The 23,807-nt window shown below is 41.0% G+C and overlaps 1 protein-coding gene across 4 annotated transcripts in view; it reads right to left on the bottom strand.

The window, feature by feature from the left end:
- Window positions 1–23,807, bottom strand: part of AK5 (adenylate kinase 5) — a 262,870-nt gene that overhangs the window by 30,146 nt on the left and 208,917 nt on the right. For all 4 annotated transcript variants that reach the window (XM_040470696.1, XM_040470694.1, XM_040470695.1 and 1 more), the window contains 2 exons: window positions 12,764–12,927; window positions 10,728–10,844 (listed from right to left, as the gene is read on the bottom strand). In XM_040470696.1, the coding sequence (XP_040326630.1) occupies window positions 10,728–10,844; window positions 12,764–12,927 (281 nt within the window). The remainder of the gene's footprint in view (window positions 1–10,727; window positions 10,845–12,763; window positions 12,928–23,807) is intronic.

Genomic DNA, 23,807 nt, shown 5'->3' with positions numbered 1-23,807 from the left:
CTGAAATGCTGATGCTACACTATCTTGCAAATTTTTTCTGGCACCTGGCCACAGTCTCGGGGCACTGGCAGCAGCAGGGTCCAGCAAGCGTTCCTGGGTGCAGCCGATATTCAGCCATTTCTCATTCAGCCATTGCTTGGTGAGACCCTCCTGCAGAGGGGCAGGAGGGGTCAAAGCCGCAGTCCTTCTGAAGTTAAGGGCCGGGGAAAACAGCCACATTTGAGACGAAAGTCAGGAGAGAGGTACTGCCTGGGGCCTGGTCACGGAGAGTGAAAAAGCGGCGAGTGGATGATCCCTGAAGACAGAGGACCGGTGCGCGATTGCTGATCTGGGAGAACAGACTGGGTAGCTGGGGGCGCCATTTTCACCACTCCCGCGCATGCGCATACGCACCTACGAGCCTCGCAACAATCCACCCCAGTACGCTAGCAGCGCCATCTAGTGGAGAGCGGAGCTGTTACACTGAGTCCCGCCCAACTGGGCCAGCTTCGCTCTTCAAGCACACAAGTCTCACTGCCTGCTTAGCTTTTGGACTATAAAGCACTACATAGACTGACTTCTAGGGGAAAACACACTAATTTCATTCCTATTTCAATCTGTTAGCAGGTTCATTTATTCAATTTTCTTTTTTTTCTTTTTCTTTTTCTCTTTTTCACTTTTTCTTGAATACAGAAAAAATTCATTTTTATTTTCAATTTTTATTAAAAATATTAATTTTTATTACTATATCTTTTAGCTTTGTGTAAATTTTTTCAAATTCTATTTTACTTCCATCGTTTTATTTTAGTCTACTTCAGTGTATTCACCTTTTCAAATTTTTAAACAATTTCCTTTTTTTCTTTCTTTTCCTTTTTTCTCTTTTTCGTTTTTCTTTTTCTTGAATGCAGAAAAACTTCATTTTTACTTTCATTTTCTATTAAAATATTTTTCTTTAATTTTTATTACTATATTTTTGCTTTTATGTAAATTTTTTCAAATTCTATTTTACTTCCATCATCTTATTTTAGTCTACTACAGTGTATTCACTTTTTCAAATTTTCAAACAATTTCTTTTTTTTCTTTTTATCTTTTTCATTCCTTTTTTCTTAATACAGAAAAAGGAAAAATTCATATTTATTTTTAATTTTTATTAAAAATATTTAATTTTTATCTACTATATTCTTTACTTTTGTGTATATTTTCTTAAATTCTATTTTACCTCCATACATCTCATTTTAGTCTACTTCAGTGTATTCAATTTTTCAAATTCTCAAACGATTCCCTTTTTTTTCTCTCTCCCCCCCTTTTTTTTGTTTGTTTGTTTCTCTAATCTGTCAAACCACTTTCAACACCCCGACCAAAACACACCTAGGATCTAGCATCATCTATTTGATCTGTGTGTGTGTGTGTGTGTGTGTGTGTGTGTGTGTGTGTGTGTTTAATTTTTAATTTTAATATTTTTTAATTTTAATTTTTTTTAATTTCAATTTTTCTACCTCATTAATTCCTTTTCTCCCTTCAAAATGACAAAACGAAGGAATTCACCCCAAAAGAAAGAGCACAAAGAAATGACAGCCAGGGATTCAACCAACACAGATACAAGCAAGATGTCTGAACCAGAATTTAGAATCACGACAATAAGAATACTAGCTGGAATTGAAAATAGATTAGAATCCCTTTCTGCAGAGATAAAGGAAGTAAAAAATAGCCAGAATGAAATTAAAAATGCTATAACTGAGCTGCAAACATGGATGGATGCAGTGGCGGCAAGGATGGATGAGGCAGAATGGAGAATGGAGCAATATAGAGAACAAACTTAGAATAATGAAGAAGAAAAAAAGAGGGAGATTAAGGCAAAAGAGCACGATTTAAGAATTAGAGAAATCATGGGGCGCCTGGGTGGCGCAGTCGGTTAAGTGTCCGACTTCAGCCAGGTCACGATCTCGCGGTCCGTGAGTTCGAGCCCCGCGTCAGGCTCTGGGCTGATGGCTCGGAGCCTGGAGCCTGTTTCCGATTCTGTGTCTCCCTCTCTCTCTGCCCCTCCCCCGTTCATGCTCTGTCTCTCTCTGTCCCAAAAATAAATAAAAAACGTTGAAAAAAAATTAAAAAAAAAAAAAAAAGAATTAGAGAAATCAGTGACTCATTAAAAAGGAACATCAGAATCACAGGGGTCCCAGAGGAGGAAGAAAGAGAAATAGGGGTAGAAGGGTTATGTGAGCAAATCATAGCAGAAAACTTTCTTAACCTGGGGAAAGACACAGACATCAAACTCCAGGAAGCACAGAGGACCCCTGTTAGATTCAACAAAAACTGACCATCAACAAGGCATATCATAGTCAAATTCACAAAATACTCAGTCAAGGAGAGAATCATGAAAGCAGCGAAGGAAAAAAGTCCCTAACCTACAAGGGAAGACAGATCAGCTTTGTAGCAGACCTATCCACAGAAACTTGGCAGGCCAGACAGGAGTGGCAGGATATATTCAATGTGCTGAATCAGAAAAATATGCAGCCAAGAATTCTTTCTCCAGCAAGGCTGTCATTCAAAATAGAAGTAGATATAAAAAGTTTCTCAGACAAACAAAAATTAAAGGAGTTTGTGACCACTAAACCAGCCCTGCAAGAAATTTTAAGGGGGACTTTCTGAGGGGAGAAAAGATGAAAAAAAAAATATATATATATATAAATACCAAAAGCAACAAAGATTAGAAAGGACCAGAGAACACCAACAGAAACTCCAACTCTACAAACAACATAATGGCAATAAATTCATATCTTTCAGTACTCACTCTAAATGTCAGTGGACTCAATGCTCCAATCAAAAGACATAGAGTAACAGAATGGATAAGAAAACAAAATCCATTTATATGCTGTTTACAAGAGACCCACTTTAGACCTTTGGATTGAAAATAAGGGGATGGAGAACCATCTATCATGCTAATGGTCAACAAAAGAAAGCCAGAGTAGCCATATTTATATCAGACAATGTAGACTTTAAAATAAAGACTGTATCAAGAGATGCAAAAGGGCATTATATCATAATCAAGGGGTCTATCCACCAAGAAGACCTAACAATTGTAAACATTTATGTGCCTAATGTGCGAGCACCCAAATATATAAATCAATTAATCACAGCCATAAAGAAACTCATCAATAGTAATACCATAACAGTAGGAGACTTCAACACCCCACTCACAGCCATGGACAGGTCATCTAATCAAAAAATCAACAAGGAAACAATGGCTTTGAATGACACACTGGACCAGATGGACTTAACAGATATATTCAGAACATTTCATCCTAAAGCGGCAAATATACATTGTTCTCCAGTGCACATGGAATGTTCTCCAGAATAGACCATATACAGGGACACAAATCAGCCATAAGTAAGCACAAAAAGATTGAGATCATACCATGCATATTTTCAGACCACAACGCTATGAAACTCGAAATCAACCACAAGAAAAAGTTTGGAAAGATAACAAATACTTGGCGACTGAAGAACATCCTACTAAAGAATGAATGGGTTAACCAAGCAGTTAAAGAGGAAATTAAAAAGTATATGCAAGTTAATGAAAATGATAACACCACAACCCAAAACCTCTGGGACACAGCAAAGGCGGTCAAAAGAGTCAAATATATAGCAATCCAGGCCTTCCTAAAGAAGGAAGAAAGATCTCAGCTACACAACCTAACCTTATGCCTTAAGGAACTGGAAAAAGAACAACAAATAAAACCCTAAACCATCAGAAGACAGGAAATAATAAAGATTAGAGCAGAAATTAATGCTATCAAAACCCAAAAAACAGTAGAACAGATCAATGAAACCAGGAGATGGTTCTTTTTTTTTTTTTTAACGTTTATTTATTTTTGAGACAGAGAGAGACAGAGCATGAACGGGGAGGGGCAGAGAGAGAGGGAGACAGAATCGGTGGTAGGCTCCAGGTTCTGAGCCATCAGCCCAGAGCCCGACGCAGGGCTCGAACTCACAAACCACGAGATCGTGACCTGAGCTGAAGTCGGACGCTTAACCGACTGAGCCACCCAGGTGCCCCAGGAGATGGTTCTTTGAAAGAATTAACAAAATTGATAAACCACTAGCCAGTTTGATCAAAACGTTAAAGGAAAGGACCCAAATAAATAAAATCAAGAATGAAAGAGGAGAGATCACAACCAACACAACAGAAATAAAAACAATAATAAGAGAATATTATGAGCAATTATATGCCAATTAAATGGGTAACCTGGAAGAAATGGACAAATTCCTAGAGACATATACACTACCAAAACCGAAACAGGAAAAATAGAAAATTTGAACAGACCTATAACCAATAAGGAAATCGAATTAGTAATCAAAACTCTGCCAAAAAACAAGAGTCTAGGGCCAGATGGCTTCCCAGGGGAATTCTACCAAACATTTAAGGAAGAGTTAACACCTATTCTCTTAAAGGTGTTCAAAAAAATAGAAATGGAAGGACAACTTCCAAACTATTTCTATGAAGCCAGCCAGCATTACCTTTATTCCAAAACCAGACAGAGACCCCACTAAAAAGGAGAACTACAGACCAATTTCCCTGATGAACATGGATGCAAAAATCCTCAACAAGATATTAGCCAACTGGATCCAACAATACATTAAAAAAATTATTCACATGACCAGTGGGATTTATACCTAGGACACAGGGCTGGTTCAATATCCGCAAAACAACGTGATTCATCACATCAATAAAAGAAAGGACAAGAACCATATGATCCTCTCAATAGATGCAGAGAAAGCATTTGACAAAATACAGTATCCTTTCTTGATAAAAATCCTCAAGAAACTAGGGGTAGAAGGAGGATACCTCGAGATCATAAAAGCCATATATGAATGACCCAACACTAATATCATACTCAATGGGGAAAAACTGAGAGCCTTCCCCCTAAGGTCAGGAACAAGACAGGGATGTCCACTCTCACCACTGTTATTCAACATAGTATTGGAAGTCTTAGCCTCTGCAATCAGACAACACAAAGAAATAAAAGGTATCCAAATCGGCCAGGAGGAGGTCAAACTTTCACTCTTCACAGATGACATGATACTCTATATGGAAAACCCACAAGATTCCACCAAAAAACTGCTAGAATTGATCCATGAATTCAGCAAAGTTGCAGGATATAAAATCAACACACAGAAATTGGTTGAATTCCTATACACCAACAATGAAGCGACAGAAAAAGGAATCAATCCCATTTACAGTTGCAACAAAAACCATAAAATAACTAGGAATAAATCTAACCAAAGAGGTGAAAAATCTATATGCTGAAAACTATAGAAAGCTTATGAAAGAAACTGAAGAAGACATAAAAATGGAAAAAGATTCCATGCTCCTGGATAGGAAGAGCAAATATTGTTAAAATGTCGATACTACCCAAAGCAATCTACATATTCAATGCAATCCCTATCAAAGTAACACCAGCATTCTTCACAGAGCTAGAGCAAATAATCCTAAAATTTGTATGGAACCAGAGAAGACCCTGAATAGCCAACGCGATCTTGGAAAAGAAAACCAAAGCAGGAGGCATCACAATCCCGGACTTCAAGCTATACTATAAAGCTGTAATCATCAAGACAGTATGGTACTGGCACAAGAACAGACACTCAGATCAATGGAACAGAAAAAAGAACCCAGAGATGGACCCACGAATGTATGGCCAACTAATCTTTGACAAAGCAGGAAAGAATATCCAATGGAATAAAGACAGTCTCTTCAGCAAGTGGTGCTGGGAAAACTGGACGGTGACATGCAGAAGAATGAACGTGGACCACTTTCTTACACCATATACAAAAATAAGCTCAAAATGGATGAAAGACCTAAATGTAAGACAGGAAGCCATCAAAATCCTTGAGGAGAAAGCAGGCAACAACCTCTTTGACCTTGGCTGCAGCAACTTCTTACTCAACACGTCTCCAGAGGCAAGGGAAACAAAAGCAAAAATGAACTATTGGGACTTCATCAAAATAAAAAGCCTCTGCACAGCGAAGGAAACAATCAGCAAAACTAAAAGGCAACTGACAGAATGGGAGAAGTTATTTGCAAATGACATATCAGATAAAGGGGTAGTATCCAAAATCTAGAAAGAACTTCTCAAACTCAACACCCAAAAATCAAATAATCCAGTGAAGAAATGGGCAAAAGGCATGAATAGACACTTCTCCAAAGAAGACATCCAGGTGGCCAACCGACACATGAAAAAATGCTCAACATCACTCATCATCAGAGAGCTACAAATCAAAACCACAATGAGATACCACCTTACACCTGTCAGAATGGCTAACATGAACAACTCAGGTAACAACAGATGTTGGCGAGGATGCGGAAAAAGAGGATCTCTTTTGCATTATTGGTGGGAATGCAAGCTGCTGCAGCCACTCTGGAAAACAGTATGGAGGTTCCTCAAAATACTAAAAATAGAACTACCCTACGACCCAGCAATTGCACTACTAGGCATTTATCCACGGGATATAGGTGTGCTGTTTTGAAGGGACACATGCACCCCCATGTTTATAGCAGCACTATCAACAATAGCCAAAGTATGGAAAGAGCCCAAATGTCCCTCGATGGATGAATGGATAAAGAAAATGTGGTATATATATACAATGGAGTATTACTCGGCAATCAAAAAGAATGAAATCTTGCCATTTGCAACTACGTGGATAGAACTGGAGGGTATTATGCTAAGTGAAATTAGTCAGAAAAAGACAAAAATCATATGACTTCACTCATCTGAGGACTTTAAGAGAGAAACAAATGAACATAAGGGAAGGGAAACAAAAATAATACAAAAACAGGGAAAGGGACAAAACAGAAGAGACTCTTAAATATAGAAAACAAACAGAGGGTTGCTGGAGGGATTGTGGGAGTGGGGGATGAGCTAAATAGGTAAGGGGAATTAAGGAATTCACTTCTGAAATCATTGTTTCACTATATGCTAACTAATTTGGATGTAAATTTTAAAAAATAAAAAAATTAAATTAAAAAAATAAAAAAAAATTGTAAAAAAATAAAAATAAAAAATTTTCCTGTTCCTTAGTTACTTGGCATATATCCCCAGGAACCTTATACACAGCTTGAACAATGGCTAAAAGACTAGAATAATCAAAAATGTAAAACAATCTACAGAAGACTCCATAGTGTTAAGATGTTAGTACTACCCAAAGTGACCTGCAGATTTAATGCAACCCCTTATCAAAGTCCCAATGGCATTGGCTTTTTTTTTTTTTTTTTACAGAAATAGAAATACCCATCCTAAAAATTCATAGGGAATATCAAGGCTTCCTGAATACCCAAAACAATCTTGAAAAAGTACAAAGTTAGAGGTCTCATGGTTCCTGATTTAAAAACTTACTACAAAGTCACGGTAATAGAAACAGTGTGGAAATGGCATAAAGGCAGACATACAGAGTGATGGAATAGAACAGACAGCCTGGAAACAAACTTACATATATGGTCAAGTGATTTTTCACAAGGGTGCTCACAAGAGCATTCAATCGGGGAAAAACAGTCTTTTCAACAAATGGTGTTGGGAAAACCAGATATCCACATGCAAAAGAATGAGATTGGACCCTTATTTTGTACAAGAATTGGTCAAAATGACCAATTGAGGTGGCTGAGTTGATTGAATGTCTGACTCTTGATGTCGGCTCAGGTCATGATCTCATGGTTTGTGAGATGGGGGCCAGACCCTTGTCGGGCTCTGTGCTGACAGTGCAGAGCCTGGTTTGGATTCACTCTCTCCCCCTCTCTCTACACCCCCCTCATTCATGCTTGCTCGCACACTCTCTCCCTCTCAAAAGAAATAAAATAAATTTTAAAAATTAAAAAAATGAATGAAAGATCTAAATGTAAGAACTAAAACTATACAACTCTTCAAGAAAACAAAAGAAAAGCTTCATGACATTGATTTGTTCATGGTTTCTTGGACATGACATTAAAACCCAGGGAACAAAAGCAAAAATAGATAAACTGGACTATATAAAAATAAAAAAGACTTCTGTATATCAAAGGATACAATCAACAGAATGAAAAGGACACATACAGAGTGGGAGAAAATATTAGCAAATCATATATCTGATAAGAGGTTAGTATCCAGAATATATAAATAACTCGTACAATTTAACAACAAGAAACTAAACAACCTGATTTGAAAATGGGCAAGGGATGTGAATCGACTTTTCTCCAAAGAAGATAATACAAATGGCCAACAAGAACATGAATGGATGCTCAACATCATTCATCTTTGGGAAAATGGAAACCCAAACCACAATCAGAAGTCACCTCATGCCCGTAAGGATGGCTGCTATCAAAAACCCCAGAAAATAACAGGTGCTGGTGAAGATGTAGAGAAACTGGATCCCTTGCACACTTGCTGGTGGGAATGTAAATGGTGCAGTGGCTATGGTAGGTGGCAAGATAGAATTATGACGTGTTCCAGTAACTTCACTTCTGTATATATACAAAAGGAGTTGAAAGCAGAGTCTTGAAGAAGTATTTGTACATCCATGTTCATAGCATTATTTATAATAGCCAAAAAGCAGAAGCAACCCAAGTAACTACTGATGGATGAATGGATAAACAAAATATCTTTCAGCCTTAGAAAGGAAGGAAATTGTAACACATGCCACAACATGAATGAGCCTTGAGGATATTACACTAAGTGAAATAGGCCAGCTACAAAAGGACAAGTCTGTCTTATTCCACTTATGAGAGGTCCCTAGAGTAGTCAAATTCAGAGACAGAAAGTAGAATTGTGGTTGCCAGGGGCTGAGGGGAGAGAGAAACAGGGAGTTGTTATTTCATGGGTGTAGAGTTTCCATTTTGCAGGATGAAAAGACTTAAGAATGAATGCACAACAAGGCAAATACACTTAACGCTATTGAACTGTACAGTTCAATAAAATTCGTTAAGATGTTAACTTAAAAAAAATTTTTTTAATGTTTATTTATTTTTGAGAGAGACAGAGACAGAGTGTGAACAGGGGAGGGGCAGAGAGAGGGAGAGACAGAATCCGAAACAGGCTCCAGGCTCTGAGCTATCAACCCAGAGCCCGACACAGGGCTTGAACTCACAACCCATGAGATCGTGACCTGAGTCGAAGTCGGATGCCCAACCGACTGAGCCACCCAGGCGCCCCAGATGTTAACTTTTATGTTATGTATGTTTCACCATGATTTAAAGAAAAAAAAAAAAAGTAGAACAATCTTCCTAATTCCATTCTTTTAAAAAAAGTAGTTGATTTATATTGAAGTTTGAGCTCTTAAAGTGGTTTGTTTTGTGAGAAAAAGCTCATTAGAACACTGGCTCTGAGTTCCTCCCCCGCCCCCCACCCCATCAGGAACTACCTGGAACCACCCACTGCAGTCACAGAGGCTCTGGAGGTGAGGGAAAGCCCTGCCCGATTCACAGCCCACTCTTGCCAAGTAGGCTAGGGCATTTGTTCTTTTACTCTGGTTGCAAGGAGGAAATGTAGGAGAAGGCGAGCAATTGCCTTTAAATATTCAGATACTATCTAAGGAAGTTCAGTCAAACAGGCTTAGAAGGTCGGACTAACACCCAGGAGACACACAAGTACCATTCACTTTAATGAACGTCGCAGTGTTAAAGATGGATGGAGATGGGCCTCCAAATCTTTGTCCTACCAGCAGTTGTCACTTATCTTCCATGTGATTGTGGATAAGTCATGTAACCTCTTTGAGCTTAATTCATCACCTTTAACATGAAGAAAATACCTCCTCTTTCTATCTTAAAAGATTCTCAATAATGTATGAAATGAAATATATATGAAAATATTTTAAAACTAGTCAAAAGAAAAATCTACATAAATATTAATTCTTGTAAGCTCTGGCGTCTTTGTTTAATAAATGGGGACAACTGTCTCTCTCTTGCTTGGACTTAGAGGTGAATGTATGTAAAGCATGTAGCACAGGAGTGAGCCCAGAGTGGGTTCAATAAATGAGAGTTATGATGGGTTTTTACTTACTGTTGTTCCCCTGTAAGTGGCCCTGATCCACCCGCTTCACTAGGAGAGGGTGGGAGTCGAGGAGGCTGGATGGTGGGGGGCTGGAGCATTTGGTACATTTGATTCTGCCTGTCCAGCATCAATTCCCTTGCTAGCCTCTAGGGGTATCCCTATTCTTTCCTGGGTGATATGCCTTCCCTTCTTCAGTCTGCGTGCTTCAGGTATGGTGCCTGTTCTTCCTTCTCCCTTCTCATCCCTGGCCTGGTCCTCCAGGATGAATCAGGCTATTCCTGGATATTTCATTATATGCCCTCCCATCTTCCCCTTGGCCACAGTGATTGGTTCAGTGATGGGCTCATGACCTAATCCAGGATAACGAAACACAACCCTGGGTCTTTTGCTGTACCCACTGGAAAAGAAAAACACTTTCTGTGAGATCACTTAGATGGTGAAATATAAGCCTAGAATTCAAGAGATGGAGAAAGTCACACCATTGACGAACAAATCTGAATACATGGATCCAACCAAGTGTGAACCACTCCTGGACATTTTTGTTAATTGAGCCGATAAATCCACCACCATCACGCAACCCACCCTCCTCTTTTTTGTCATTTTGTGTTGAGCTTTTGCCATTTGTCACTGAAGGTTTGATTAACGTAATTAGGAGAGGGATAGACTTTGAATTTATCCCCCAACCTCAATGATATCCCTAATTGTCCTTCTGGGAAGATCCCTGTAACAACAGCTTACCCTACGTCCGAACTCTTCCCCTTGCTTCACTTCCTGGGGATAGCCATCAATCAGGAAGCCCTTGGTGTCACTGAGGCTGGCCAACATGGCCTCCTTCAGGAGCTCCAGAATGATGCGCTGGAGCAGAGAGAGAGAATAGTCAGCATCTGAGCTCTTTCACAGAACAATGCTAGAATCACCACCCACCTCCATCAGTCATCCCATTTGGGGAGGGAGAAAGGTTCAGATAAGATTAACAGCAGACAGCAATATACCATATTTCATCCATTCTTAGTCTCACTTTCCCCCCACATTTTACTGCCTATGAAATTGATAGGTATATTACAATCAGTCATAGTTTAAAAAGGGTTTTTTTTTTTTTTCTGGCTGGTATAGCTATATATGAGATAGCTTATTAGCTATCTATTTTACTAGGGTATCTTAAAATAACAGCATCTTAGAATAAATGAAATTCATTTGGCCATGAATTAGGGATAATGGAAGTTTAAAACTAAGCAAAACATGGTACAAAATGTGCTTCTCTGTTGATTTTTTTTCCCAGTAAATATTCTAAAAATTTGACATCTACTGACTTGAGAAAACTTTCTATAAATATGAAGTAGCAGTTTCTAGCAGTATCACTTTTTCTGTTAAAAATTTTGATTTAACCTGTGCTTCTGAAAATGAGAGGAGAGAGATACATGGAATCTTGGGACTGGATGTAGGAAAAATGTGACCAGCTACCCAAATGGGGGGAATTCTCTGTTCTCTGGTTCCCTGGCATCCTCTGACTTTTGTTCGGGGCTTGGGGAATACACAGCCATCACAAGGGTGGTAAGAAACTATGCCTAGGTTCTAGTGAATTAACTCCTCATGAAGTTTATATTCTAGATAGAAATATAGATAATACATAAACAAATATATAATAAATAATCAGCTAGAGAGAATTGCTAAGGACAAACTTAAAGTAAGGCAAAGAGATACAAAATTCTGGAGGTGCTATTTTAGATAAGGTAGTCAGGGAAGGCCTCTGATAAATTGGGATATTTAAGTAGGGATCTGGACAAAGTAAAGGAGCAAACTATATTAATATATCAAGTTGAGGAAACAGCAGTGCAAAGGCCCTGAGGCAGAAACAGCCTGGCCTGTGGGAAGAATAATGGTGAGGCCAGTGGCTGGGTGTAAAATGATGTTGGAGGGGTAGCTGGAGTCCAGAGTCACAGAAAGGACTCTGGATTTCATTCTAAGTGTGGTGGGGATCCACTGGAAGCTTCTGGGAAAGGGAATAACACAATTTGACAACCATTTTAAAGAAATCCCCCGGGCTGCTATGAAAAGAGTAAACTGGAGGGGGAAAAGAGTGGGGGCAAGGAGGTCTGCTAAGAGCCAACTGCAATGGTCTGTTTCCTTTCATGAGAACCATGCTGGCTTCCAGGAGGGAAACAGACTGTAGCTCATTAAAGAGGAAGCATAAAGCTCTGTTAGCTAATAGGGACCGCATTGTACAAGCCCTAATTACAGAGCCTAGCATGGAAACTAGTAAGGCAAGGATGAATATTTTTTGATACCATGGCACACAGCTTCCCAGAGATAGATGGTGATTTGAAAAGGAAAAAAGATACATAAAAGGGAAATTTTTTACTTAAAGTATCTAAGGGAGATACCAAATTTCAAGATAATGTTATCATACCTTCCAGAACTAGACCAAAACATTATTTTCTACTTTCCAGAGGATTCCAATTCTAGGCTTTGCAGCACCATGCAGCAAAGATTTTGAAGATTTTAACGCTAAAGTGGGGACCAGTCTTTTCTGGAAAATATGAGTTAGGCTAACAATCAGGGAGCTGGAAGAGTAACAAGGTAGGAGGAACCTGGGCCTGGACAACGTGGTCTGACTGACAGGTCTCTGCTGTAGACCCACCACCTGCCTCTGGACTGTTACATCAGGGAGAAATAAAATGTAGCTGTTGGTGTGTGGGCTTCTTTTTTCCAGCAGCTTAGACTAGCTGCAACACTCCAAAATTCCTCGCCAGCCAGGGAAGGTAGCTGTCACTTACTGAGGGCACCAGGTCTCCACGTTCCATGATATCTCTGATCAATTTGCTTCTTTCAGATTCTGATGACAGCTCATTACGCAGGAGCTCACCAGTCGAGAGATGTGTAAATCCGTATTTTTCCACCAGCTTTTCACACTGTGTGCCTTTGCCAGAGCCTGGGCCACCTAGAAAAGAAGTCATGTATCAGACACCCATCCCAAGCCGCCACGGTGAACAAGCCTCAGCACTTCATTCACCAAGCATGTACTGAGTTCTTATGAGTTATAGGGAGCGGTGGACTATGGAGAATGGGATACAGTCCTTGCCCTCAAAGAGCCTGTTGTCCGGCGTGGGGGCAGGTGTTATCCACCAACAATAAGCAGTTACTATAGGTGATCTAGTGGGGAGAGTTCAGGCTGCTCTAGGGGCACAGGGGAGGGGTGCAAGACTCTGTTTCGGTAGAGATGAAGGAGAAGTTTCCTGGGGAACTGAATATGCTCATGTGCAAAACACTGACCACGGTGCCTGGTACAAAAGTGGGTGGGCAATAGATGCTAGCTATTAATTTTTAAAATACATTGTTTTAATTTTCAAACAATCCCAAATGTACAGGAGAGTTATCAGGAGAGAACAAAGAACTTTCTGAAACATTTGAGAATAAGTTGCCATTCTAATTGCTGCCTCATCACTACAGAACACTTCAGTTTCATTTCCTCTAAACAAGGAGCCAAGCATATCCTTCTACATTACCACCTCTTCAGAACCCAATCACATTTCAGTGGAATTGTTCTGATAATGTTCTTTGAAGTCAATGGGTCAAGTTCAGAATCATGCATTGCTTTTAGTTGTCATGTCCTTCTGGTCTCCTGTATGGAACAGATTTCTTCATGTTTCCTTGATACTTTTGAAGATTATATTTATTTTGTAGAATGTCCCTCAATATGATTTTCTTCCTGCTGTTTTCTGAATATTATTATTCTGAGTATCAGCCATATTCCTTTGAGGAGCATTACACCTTCGACTCTTTCCCTGCTTCCCCTGCCCCAAGTTCAACCAGTTGCTAAGTTGTAACATTTTACATCCAAAAACAATAGCTAACCTTTGCCAGGAGTTTACTGCACTCACTGGTCTAAGCATTTTAAAGATTTTATTTTATTTTATTTTATTTTGAGAGAGAGAGAGAGAGAGAACATGTGCACACCAGTGGGAGAGGGACAGAGGTGAGGGAAAGAGAGAGAATCTTAAGCAGACTCCATGCTCAACACAGAGCCTGATGGGGGGTTTGATTCCATGACTGTGAGATCATGACCTGAGCCCAAATCAAGAGTCAGACACTTAACTGACTGAGCCACCCAGGTGCCCACTAAACATTTTATATGTTTTAATTTAAAATAATCTTAGAAGGCAGGCACTATTATCCCCATTTTACATATGGGAAAGCAGAGACACAGAGAACGAACTCAACTACAATAAACCGCATGGCCAGTATGTACCAAGTCAAGGGTGTGAAGCCTAGACTCTGGCTCTCAGAGGCGTTTTCCTCTTTTCTTCCCCGCTGACCACGTTTGCCTGTGGTATGAGCAGGTCCTTATGCTCTGGGACTATGGCAGTCGTTCCGCCTCTGCATGGAGGAGAGGTGAGGCTCTGGAGTCTAGCAGACCTGTTAGAAAAAGACCTGCTATCCTGAAAAGCATGGGCACTTCCCAGCTCCACTGCATTCAATGGCTTCCCATTCTGCGCAGGATAAGATCCAAACTCCTTAGAGTAGTATTTCAACCTTCAAGAATCTAGTTTAACCTCTCCAACTTTTTTTCTCCATTTCTTATCTTTGTCCAATACTGTTATGTCCAGCTGCATACTGTCTCTTCAACAAGACATACTTTTCCAGGCCACCATGCTTTGCTCTCCCAGGTCCTCAGCCTCGAATGCCCTTCCTTCCTCCTCTAACTATTGAGGTCCTCTTAGACCTGGATCAAATGCTTGCCCCTTCTGCCAGGAATTAGACCTCTCACCCTCACCTCTGTGGGAGTGAGTGGTTTAAATAGCACTTGGCTGCCCTTGGCCTGTCCACCACTTGGTCTCCAGGTCCCTCACTAGGTCCCTAACCTTGCACACGGTAGGTGCCCTGTAAGTGTCTGATGAACTGAAGTTTCGTAGCAGGTGCTCTGTAAGTGCCTGATGAACTGAAGTTTTTCCTGACAGAGGGGATATTGAACATTAAAATGCAAAACACAACTGAGATGGTAAAGGTAGTGAGGATTTAGGACTTGTTTGGCAGTTTTCCTGGTCCACCTCTCTTCATCTTCAAAAACCCTTTCTCAGGACACTTGGCAACTTCCCTCTTGGGGGACCTTAGCTGTTGTTCCTTGCTAGTGAAAGGACCTTTCCTTCTCTCTCTTTTGCCTTTACAGAAAATAAAAGAAAGATCCATATTTTCTATCTTCTGCTCACCTCATAGCTGCTGTAAGCCAAGTGGGGAGGGTTCAGACACCTCACAGCATTGTCATGGATGTGCTAGATGTGACAGGAAAACAGCAATTACAGAGGCTCATAAAAATAATGTGGACCGCCAGTCAGAGTGGCCAAAATGAACAAATCAGGAGACTATAGATGCTGGAGAGGATGTGGAGAAACGGGAACCCTCTTGCACTGTTGGTGGGAATGCAAACTGGTGCAGCCACTCTGGAAAACAGTGTGGAGGTTCCTCAAAAAATTAAAAATAGACCTACCCTATGACCCAGCAGTAGCACTGCTAGGAATTTACCCAAGGGATACAGGAGTACTGATGCATAGGGGCACTTGTACCCCAATGTTTACAGCAGCACTCTCAACAATAGCCAAATTGTGGAAAAAGCCTAAATGTCCATCAACAGATGAATGGATAAAGAAATTGTGGTTTATATACACAATGGAGTACTACGTGGCAATGAGAAAGAATGAAATATGGCCCTTTGTAGCAGCGTGGATGGAACTGGAGAGTGTGATGCTAAGTGAAATAAGCCATACAGAGAAAGACAGATACCATATGTTTTCACTCTTATGTGGATCCTGAGAAACTTAACAGAAACCCATGGGGGAGGGGAAGGAAAAAAAAAAAAAAAGAGGTTAGAGTGGGAGAGAGCCAAAGCACAAGAGACTCTTAAAAACTGAGAACAGGGGCGCCTGGGTGGCGCAGTCGGTTAAGCATCCGACTTCAGCCAGGTCACGATCTCGCGGTCCGTGAGTTCGAGCCCCGCGTCAGGCTCTGGGCTGATGGCTCGGAGCCTGGAGCCTGTTTCCGATTCTGTGTCTCCCTCTCTCTCTGCCCCTCCCCCGTTCATGCTCTGTCTTTCTCTGTCCCAAAAATAAATAAAAACGTTGAAAAAAAATTAAAAAAAAAAACAAACAAACTGAGAACAAACGGAGGGTTGATGGGGGGTGGGAAGGAGGGAAGGGTAGGTGATGGGCATTGAAGAGGGCATCTTTTGGGATGAGCACTGGGTGTTGTATGGAAACCAATCTGACAATAAATTTCATATATTAAAAAAAAAATAATGTGGACCACTTAGCAGGAGCACTCAGTCCCCAGCCAAGGCTACATTTGCTCTGAGCACTAGGATTCCTCTCCTGAGATCACAGAAACAGAGGGAGAGTGTGGCAACAAGAGATGGCCACTCAGACAAGAAGTGCTTCCAGATAGATGAGCGAGGAGGACAAGGGGCTGAGCTCCCATAGAAGCCTCCAGGGCTTCCGTGGCCGGATTTACCTAGAAACACTTTTCCTGGGATGGCTGGAAGCCGGTCATGTGGAAAAGGTATTTTTGGACTCTGCTTGCAAGGCAAAAAATGCTGTGTTCTAGTGATTTTCTTCTTTCAGCATCCCACTAATATGACTATTATAGTTTTTGTTTCTCTAAAATATTATTTAATAAATTTTGACACAAAGGCAATTAAAAATCTTCAGCTTAAATTGACAACAGCTGTGTGTTCAGCAGCAGCCACTGCCCCAGTTAGGAGCCCTTTGTGGAACAACAGCTGCAAATTCTCAGCATTCTTTGGCCAAATGGTGCAGACACGGTGGAATTTTAAGTAATCTACACAATGCCTCGATTCTTCCCATGGCTCCGAACTGGAGAACAAAGTGATTTTTATCACTGCAGCCAAGGCACAAAAGCTGCTAGGAGAAATATGAATTTTCATACAATGTCACTTACAGGTCTTCAAGGCCTTAACTTACGACTTTTAAATAAAAAACAACGGGGCCTTGATATCATCCCTCCGGGATAATCTGTTATAAAAATCTCTTCAGGTGCCACATATCAGAACCAGTGGGCTGTGTTCTCTGGTGACAAGATGACTGACAGCAGACAAGGAGCTGTCACATTTCCTGTCATCTCCCTGACTTTTAGCGTATCATTACTCGAGGTTCACACCCCCGAGCTAACCCATGCACAACACCGTGTGGGGTCATCCCCGAGGAGTCTGCAATAGGAGGCTCCATTCTGAAGGGGTCGTCAACGCTTCACAAGAAAAAGGAGTTGAGACATCTTGATTCTCAACCTCCAATGTAATCCAACATTTTTTCCACACGAGGCTTATGGTGCTCATTGTACAAGTGGAAATACTGTGAACTCTCACTTCACAGCTCAGTCCCATCTCCCCCTGCGGTCCTGACAGCACCACACAGCAGGGGGCCCGAGCAGAAGAGCAGCCAACCCGGGGGTGCGGGTCTGTATTCTCACTCAAGCTCTCTCTTTGGTCCCTGTTTTTCTTGGAGATGGACCGGAAACCCCTCCCCACGCCTGCCTGGGCCCCCCCCCCCCCCAACCCCCCCCCCCCCCCCCCACACACTCTTTATCTCCTGGAGCAAGCCTCTCTTAGGAGGCACCTCCCACATTCATCAGCTCAGTTCTCTTTTAGGAGATGACTCCTGGATTCATTGGCTGGATTCTGCAAGAGAAGACCCACCTCCAAAGCAAGTATCACAAGGGTGCTTGGCCTCAAGATGGGATGGCAAAGATGGTGTGCTGTAGCACATTCTGGGCTCCAAAAGAAAAGACCGAACAAATCATATGTCAGATAGATAATCAGTTGAACTCCCAGTCCAAACAAATGCAAGTATGAAAGCTTCTAGTACATTTCTATTTATTATTATTATTAGAGGGGGGAGGCGCAAGTGAGTGAGGGTGGAGAGACAGAAGGAGAGAGAAGCCCACCAGGGGCAGAGAAAGAGAGAGAGAGAGAAGCAGGGCTCACCCAAAGCAGGGTGCTTGTGTTCATCTGAAGCAGGGTTTGAGCTCACCCAACGTGGGACTCGAACTCACAAACCGTGAGATCATGACCTGAGCCAAAGTCAGATGCTTAACCAACTGAGCCACTCAGGCACCCTACACTTTTATGTTTAAATATTTCAAATAGCAATGGCATACAGCAGTTAATAATGTCCTTTGTTGACATTTTACTGTGGGATGCCGCCTGGAATTAAGCCTGTTACTACAGCTCTTCATTTGACTAACATCCGAGGGGCAGCTAGTATAGGTCAGATGCCGTGCTAAGCTTTGAAAATAAAAAGACTCAGAGGCCCCGTCCTTTCTGTCAGAGCCCTTGCTGTCTGATAATGGGAGGATGGCAAGTGGACCCAGCGTCACAGCTGTGAGGCAGGCGTATGAGCCGGGCCCCTAAACACTGTTGCACAAACACTGGGAGGGACTCCTGGCCCAGGCAGGAATTAATGAGCATGTGCGATTGCCTTCACTGACACAGGGGAAATGTGGAAAATGTGGACAAGAAGAGCATTACGGGTGAGCCTGGTATCTTCAGTACGGCAGTTTGGAGTGTGAGTGGGTCCTGCAGGGAATGGCAGGAGAGAAAGGAGAGTGATGCAGGGAAGGGCACAGGGCAGGCGAATCTGGCAGTAAGAACTGGCTCTGCCACTTACTAATTGTGTGGCTACAAGTGAGTCTAAAATTCTCTGAGCCTTAGTTTCTTCATCTATAAAATGAAATTAGAGCAAACTCTCTGCCTCATTCTCCCTTAGAGCCTCCTTCCTCTTTCTCTCCCATACCTGACCGGTTGTCAAGCAACTTTGAAAAGTTGTGTCTACATTTGAAAAGTCTCTGAAATCAGTCCCTTCGTCCCATATCTCATTAAAAACTTCCCTTGTTCCCATCCCTCTGCCAAAACAACCTGGAGCTTGGTAAAGGCTACATGTAATAAGGGATGGTTACTCATCCTGCTAGCTCTTCCTGGGTGTCATCTGCATACTGAGGTTTGAATTAAATACAATCTAACAAGTTTGGGGATAAGCCATCACCTTGAGATGTCCAGACCACTTGCAGGTAATTAAGATATATATATTAGCATGTGTGTTTACACACACACACACACACACACACACACACACACACACACACACACAGGTATCTGGTTTAGAAAACTCACAAAGTTTGTTTTATCTAAGGAGCAGCAGAGAGGATAGCATTCTTTGGGTTCTAATTTTCTAATTGTCATTAGCAAAGCTTTCCAGGCCTTAAGCCCATCCCAACCCAGCCTCAGCATTCTTTAAAACTCTTCATCACCAGTGACCAGCATTGCTGACTGAATTTTAGCTCCCTATTGATCTGGCAGAAACGGAGAGTTTCTTATCACTTGGGTCTATCCTTCTACTCTGCTCATGTCTTTCTGTCCCTTTTTCTTTCCCCTTGGTCCACTTCTCAACTTGTTCTCTGCCTTCTTTGTGACCTCACTGAGTTGGTCCATTCCCTTTGGGCCATTTACCTTCACAGTCAGCTGGACACCAGGCCGTTTCTAGTAGCTATGAGTCCCTTGCCCCCATTGAATTCTGTTGTGGCTTCCATGAGAACCACCAACTAGTCTCTGCCCAACCCACCATTTGCTTTATTTGATCTACTCTGGGTTGCTTAAGACCATCAGAAAACCCAGCCAACTGGGTCATGCTATCTAACTTCATAATAGCTTCTAATGCTTCTGGGTAAATAGATTCCTCTTTTGCTGATACCAAATAGAATGTCCATGGATGGATTCTATTATTTCCCCATTGTCCTCAAATCTTCAGACACATTCTTCAAACATATTCTTACTCTTACAAGTATTTTTTTAAACATTTTTATTTATTATTGAGAGACAGAGCATGAGCATGGGAGGGGCAGAGAGAGGGGGAGACACAGAATCTGAAGCAGGCTCCAGGCTCTAAGCTGGCAACACAGGGCCTGACACAGGGCTTGAACTCACAAACTGTGAGATCATGACCTGAGCCAAAGTGAGATGCTTAACTTATTGAGCCACCCAGGTGGCCTTCTTACAAGTATTTAAAAAAATATTTATTTATTTTTGAAGAGAGAGAAAGAGTGCAAGCAGGGGAGGGGCAGAGAGAGAGAGAGAGGAAGAGAGAATCCCAAGCAGGTTCCATGCTGTCAGCACAGAGCCTGATGTGGGGCTTGAACCCACGAACCTTGAGATCATGACCTGACCCAAAATCAAGAGTCAGATGCTTAACTGACTGAGCCACCCAGGAGCCCCTTTTTACAAGTATTTTTAACTCTCCTGTTCATTACAAAGGTGAAGGTTATCTTCTTTTCTTAACATTTTCAAAACATATCTTTTGTTCTCCATCCCTCCTTTCTTTTGTTTGGAAGACCATTTCATACAACTATTTAGCTGATGGCTAACTTCTCTGCTTTGGCTACCCGTTTAGCACCTTGGCATTTTCCTTAACAGCACTTTTCACAGCATAATGATTCTCTCTCTCATCTATCTACCTTCCATTTATTTAAGCCTGTCTTCCATATTTGACTCTATGGTTCACAAACCTGGGCTATGGGTATATTTTGCTCACTATGGTGCCTGAACACAATGCCTGATTCATAATAGACACTTCATAATCATGGCTGAAAGAACAAATTGTTTCTATTTATTGTCTATTTCATTTTAATCCCAGTAGAGTTAACATAAAGTGTTATGTTAGTTTCAGGTGTACAATATAGTGATTCAACAATTCCACAAATCATCCAGTGCTTGTCATGACAAATGTACTCCTTAATCCCCATCGCCTATTTCACCCATCCCACCCCCCGACATACACATAAATTATTTAATGATGAAAGGATCCCCTCCTGCCTGCCCCAAGAACTTGCTCCTCTTTCCTGTCCACTGTAAATGTATTCCTCTCAGTTGGCACCATCTTGTCTCTCTTCTGTGTAACAATAGGCTCGTTTCTTCCCAATCCAAATGAAAATATTTCTATCATTGTCTGCATCCTCTAGTTGTTTTTATATTCTTTCCTATTTTTTCAGTATCCTAAAACTGCCTGTTTCCATTTCCCTTTTACTGACTCCCTGTCCTCTTGCATACCACCCTCCTACTCTCGTCACTCTCTGAAGTTGACCTTTTATAGTTCAACAGTGATTGCATAATTGTCATATCATTTAATGATCTTCCCCTAGTCTTTACTACTTTTGACCCTTTAGTAGCATTTAACACCACTGATAAACATCCTGAAATTCACTCTTCCTGTGGCCTCCAGGACACAAAGTTTGCCCACATTCTCTTCCTTCCTCTGCCAGACTGAAGCTCACAGAAAGTAGAAAGTGCTTTATTTTTATTGGTATCTCCACAGAGCTTTGCATGGTATCACAGGCAATTGTGAAAGAGGGCCAATGACTAGGAGCCTTATGGTCCCATAAAAGTGACAACTCTATTTCCTTTCATGTAAAAGGAACACTGGACCAAAGGACTCAACTTCCAGGTTTATATCTCATACCTTTACCTAGTCAGATGACTTTGACCAAGTCACTTACCCTCTTGGACTTCAACCTTGTTAATTACAAATTAGGGAACAGCACTTTTATATTGTGATACTATTTTAACATCTTTGAAGATGGGTAGTCCTCACAGTTATAGCTTGTGAAGGTATCAAACATCTTTTGCAAATCAAACTATTCTATTTTTATATAGTCATCAGAATTGTTAAAAAAAAATCTATTAGATTTCTATCCCTTGAAGTATTTCTTTCTCCCTAAGTGAAAATGTGCTCTGAGGTTGGGTTTAGGTTTTGTGACTGAGTGATTCTTTTCACAGAAAAGCCAGCATTCCATCAGATCATGAACTGACGGTGCCCTAGGAATGATCTCCAAACACTGTCGGCCTATGAGTCACTTTCAATATTCTGTATTCGGGATGAGCTGTATCACCATGCTGAGTTTCACCAGGCTGTTGCTGAGAACAGACTCTGTCTGACTAAAAGCAATTAAGAAAAATAGATCCTTATCCTCTAAGACAACATCTCTATTAGTTCTGAAATGCACTGCTGCTTCAGGTTATTTGGTGAATAGGATAAGATATGCCAGTGATAGGGTCAACTGCAGGTTACATGGAAGAACTTTACATGTGACTGTGAACTTCTTGATGGCAGGCACTGTGCCTTATGTATCAGTGTGTGGTGTATAGGGGTAGTTGTTAGATTGGTGAATGAATGAATAAATTGATGGTAAACAATCTGAGAGTTTCAAGGAGAAGGAGGTAGCCCTGTACATGACATTAGGAGTTAGGAGACTTTGGTTCTAGGCCATTCCTGCACTGAACTAGCTGAGTGATCCTGGGAGATCTTGGGAGATTTTGCCTCTTTGAATGCTAGCTTCCTTGTCTTTGAATTGAAGAGTCTGGATTAAATTAATGTTTTCTTTTTTCTTTCTCTATGTGTGTTTTAATACTCTTCCTTAATATCCAAACTTCCTGTCCAAGGTGCTCCTCCCTGAGGAAGGATAATTTGTGCCCACTGTTTTGAACTTAAGCGTTCCCAAGTGTTTTGGCCAATGAAATGTGGGGAGAGGTGGATGTGCATCATATTTAGACAGAGATTTTTATAGCCAGTACATGGTTTTCTATGTTTTTTTGTCCCTTTTCCATGAAACTATCAATGTTTCAGATAGTAGGGGTTACCAGAGTGAAGCCTAGCCAACTGCTGATGAACATGTAGCATTGGTCCAGAACAAGAACAAGAAGAGGAAGAGGAGAAAGAAGAAACATCTTTGTTGTTCTGTACTACAGAGATTTTTAGTTGGGCTTAACAGCATAACCTCGCTTCTTCTGACTGATGCTTTCCCAAACTTGACTGTGTAGCAGAATCACCTAGGTTATTGAAAACATTCCTGTATCAGTAGGTCTGTGAACCACTGGGGTTGAAGCCTGGGAAATTATAGTTTTAGAAAGTTCCCCAGGGAAAGCATAAAGATATCTGCAACTTTGAAATGTGTAAGAAAAAAAAAAAGACATTGATGGTTGGGCAAAGGGATGGATAGAAGGACAGATATGTGATAGAACAAGTTACAGTAAAATGTTACTGGCAGAAATTAGGTGGTGGTTGTACAAATGTTCACTGTAACATTCTTTCAGCTTTGTTGAATGTTTGAAATATTTTCATAATAAAACAAGATGATATTTAAAAAATTCCCCAGGTGATTCTGATGATTAACCCAATCTGGAATTTCTAGACTAGATAGTCTTGAAGGAAATTTGCTGTGAACTCCCCAGTGGTCGCTGCATTGAGTCTTGGTTGATCTTTCCTTTAACATTTACAGTGAAATAATGCTGACATAATGGTTCTATTGTGAATGAAGACTTGTTACAATCACTAATAAAAATCACTAATAAAAATCCTTGTCAATAGCAGGGCCAACCTCTCTCTTGCAGATGAGGGGAACTTTTGTTTTCTCAGCATCAAGACCGAGAGAACAGAAGGGGGACTGTGGCCTATTTTGTACCAATGAAATGGTTCAGAGACAGACATGTTTGAGAAGTCACTGCAGATTATTCAGATAAAGGTGTCTGGTTCACAGTGCTTTTGGCTTGATATTTGATTTAGTGGGTATCTTTTCCTTTTTTTTTTTTGATAGTTTTATTTATTTTTTATTATTTTTTTAATATATGAAATTTATTGTCAAATTGGTTTCCATACTACACCCAGTGCTCACCCCAAAAGATGCCCTTTTCAATACCCATCACTTACCCTCCCCCATCAAGCCTCCCACCCCCATCAACCCTCAGTTTGTTCTCAGTTTTTAAGAGTCTCT

The sequence above is a fragment of the Herpailurus yagouaroundi genome, unplaced genomic scaffold (genome assembly GCF_014898765.1).
Source record: "Herpailurus yagouaroundi ecotype Mexico unplaced genomic scaffold, PumYag 77, whole genome shotgun sequence".
Taxonomy (NCBI): Eukaryota; Metazoa; Chordata; class Mammalia; order Carnivora; family Felidae; genus Herpailurus; species Herpailurus yagouaroundi.
The sequence above is the reverse complement of the archived record's forward strand: the minus strand, read 5'-3'. Positions and strand labels throughout refer to the sequence as shown.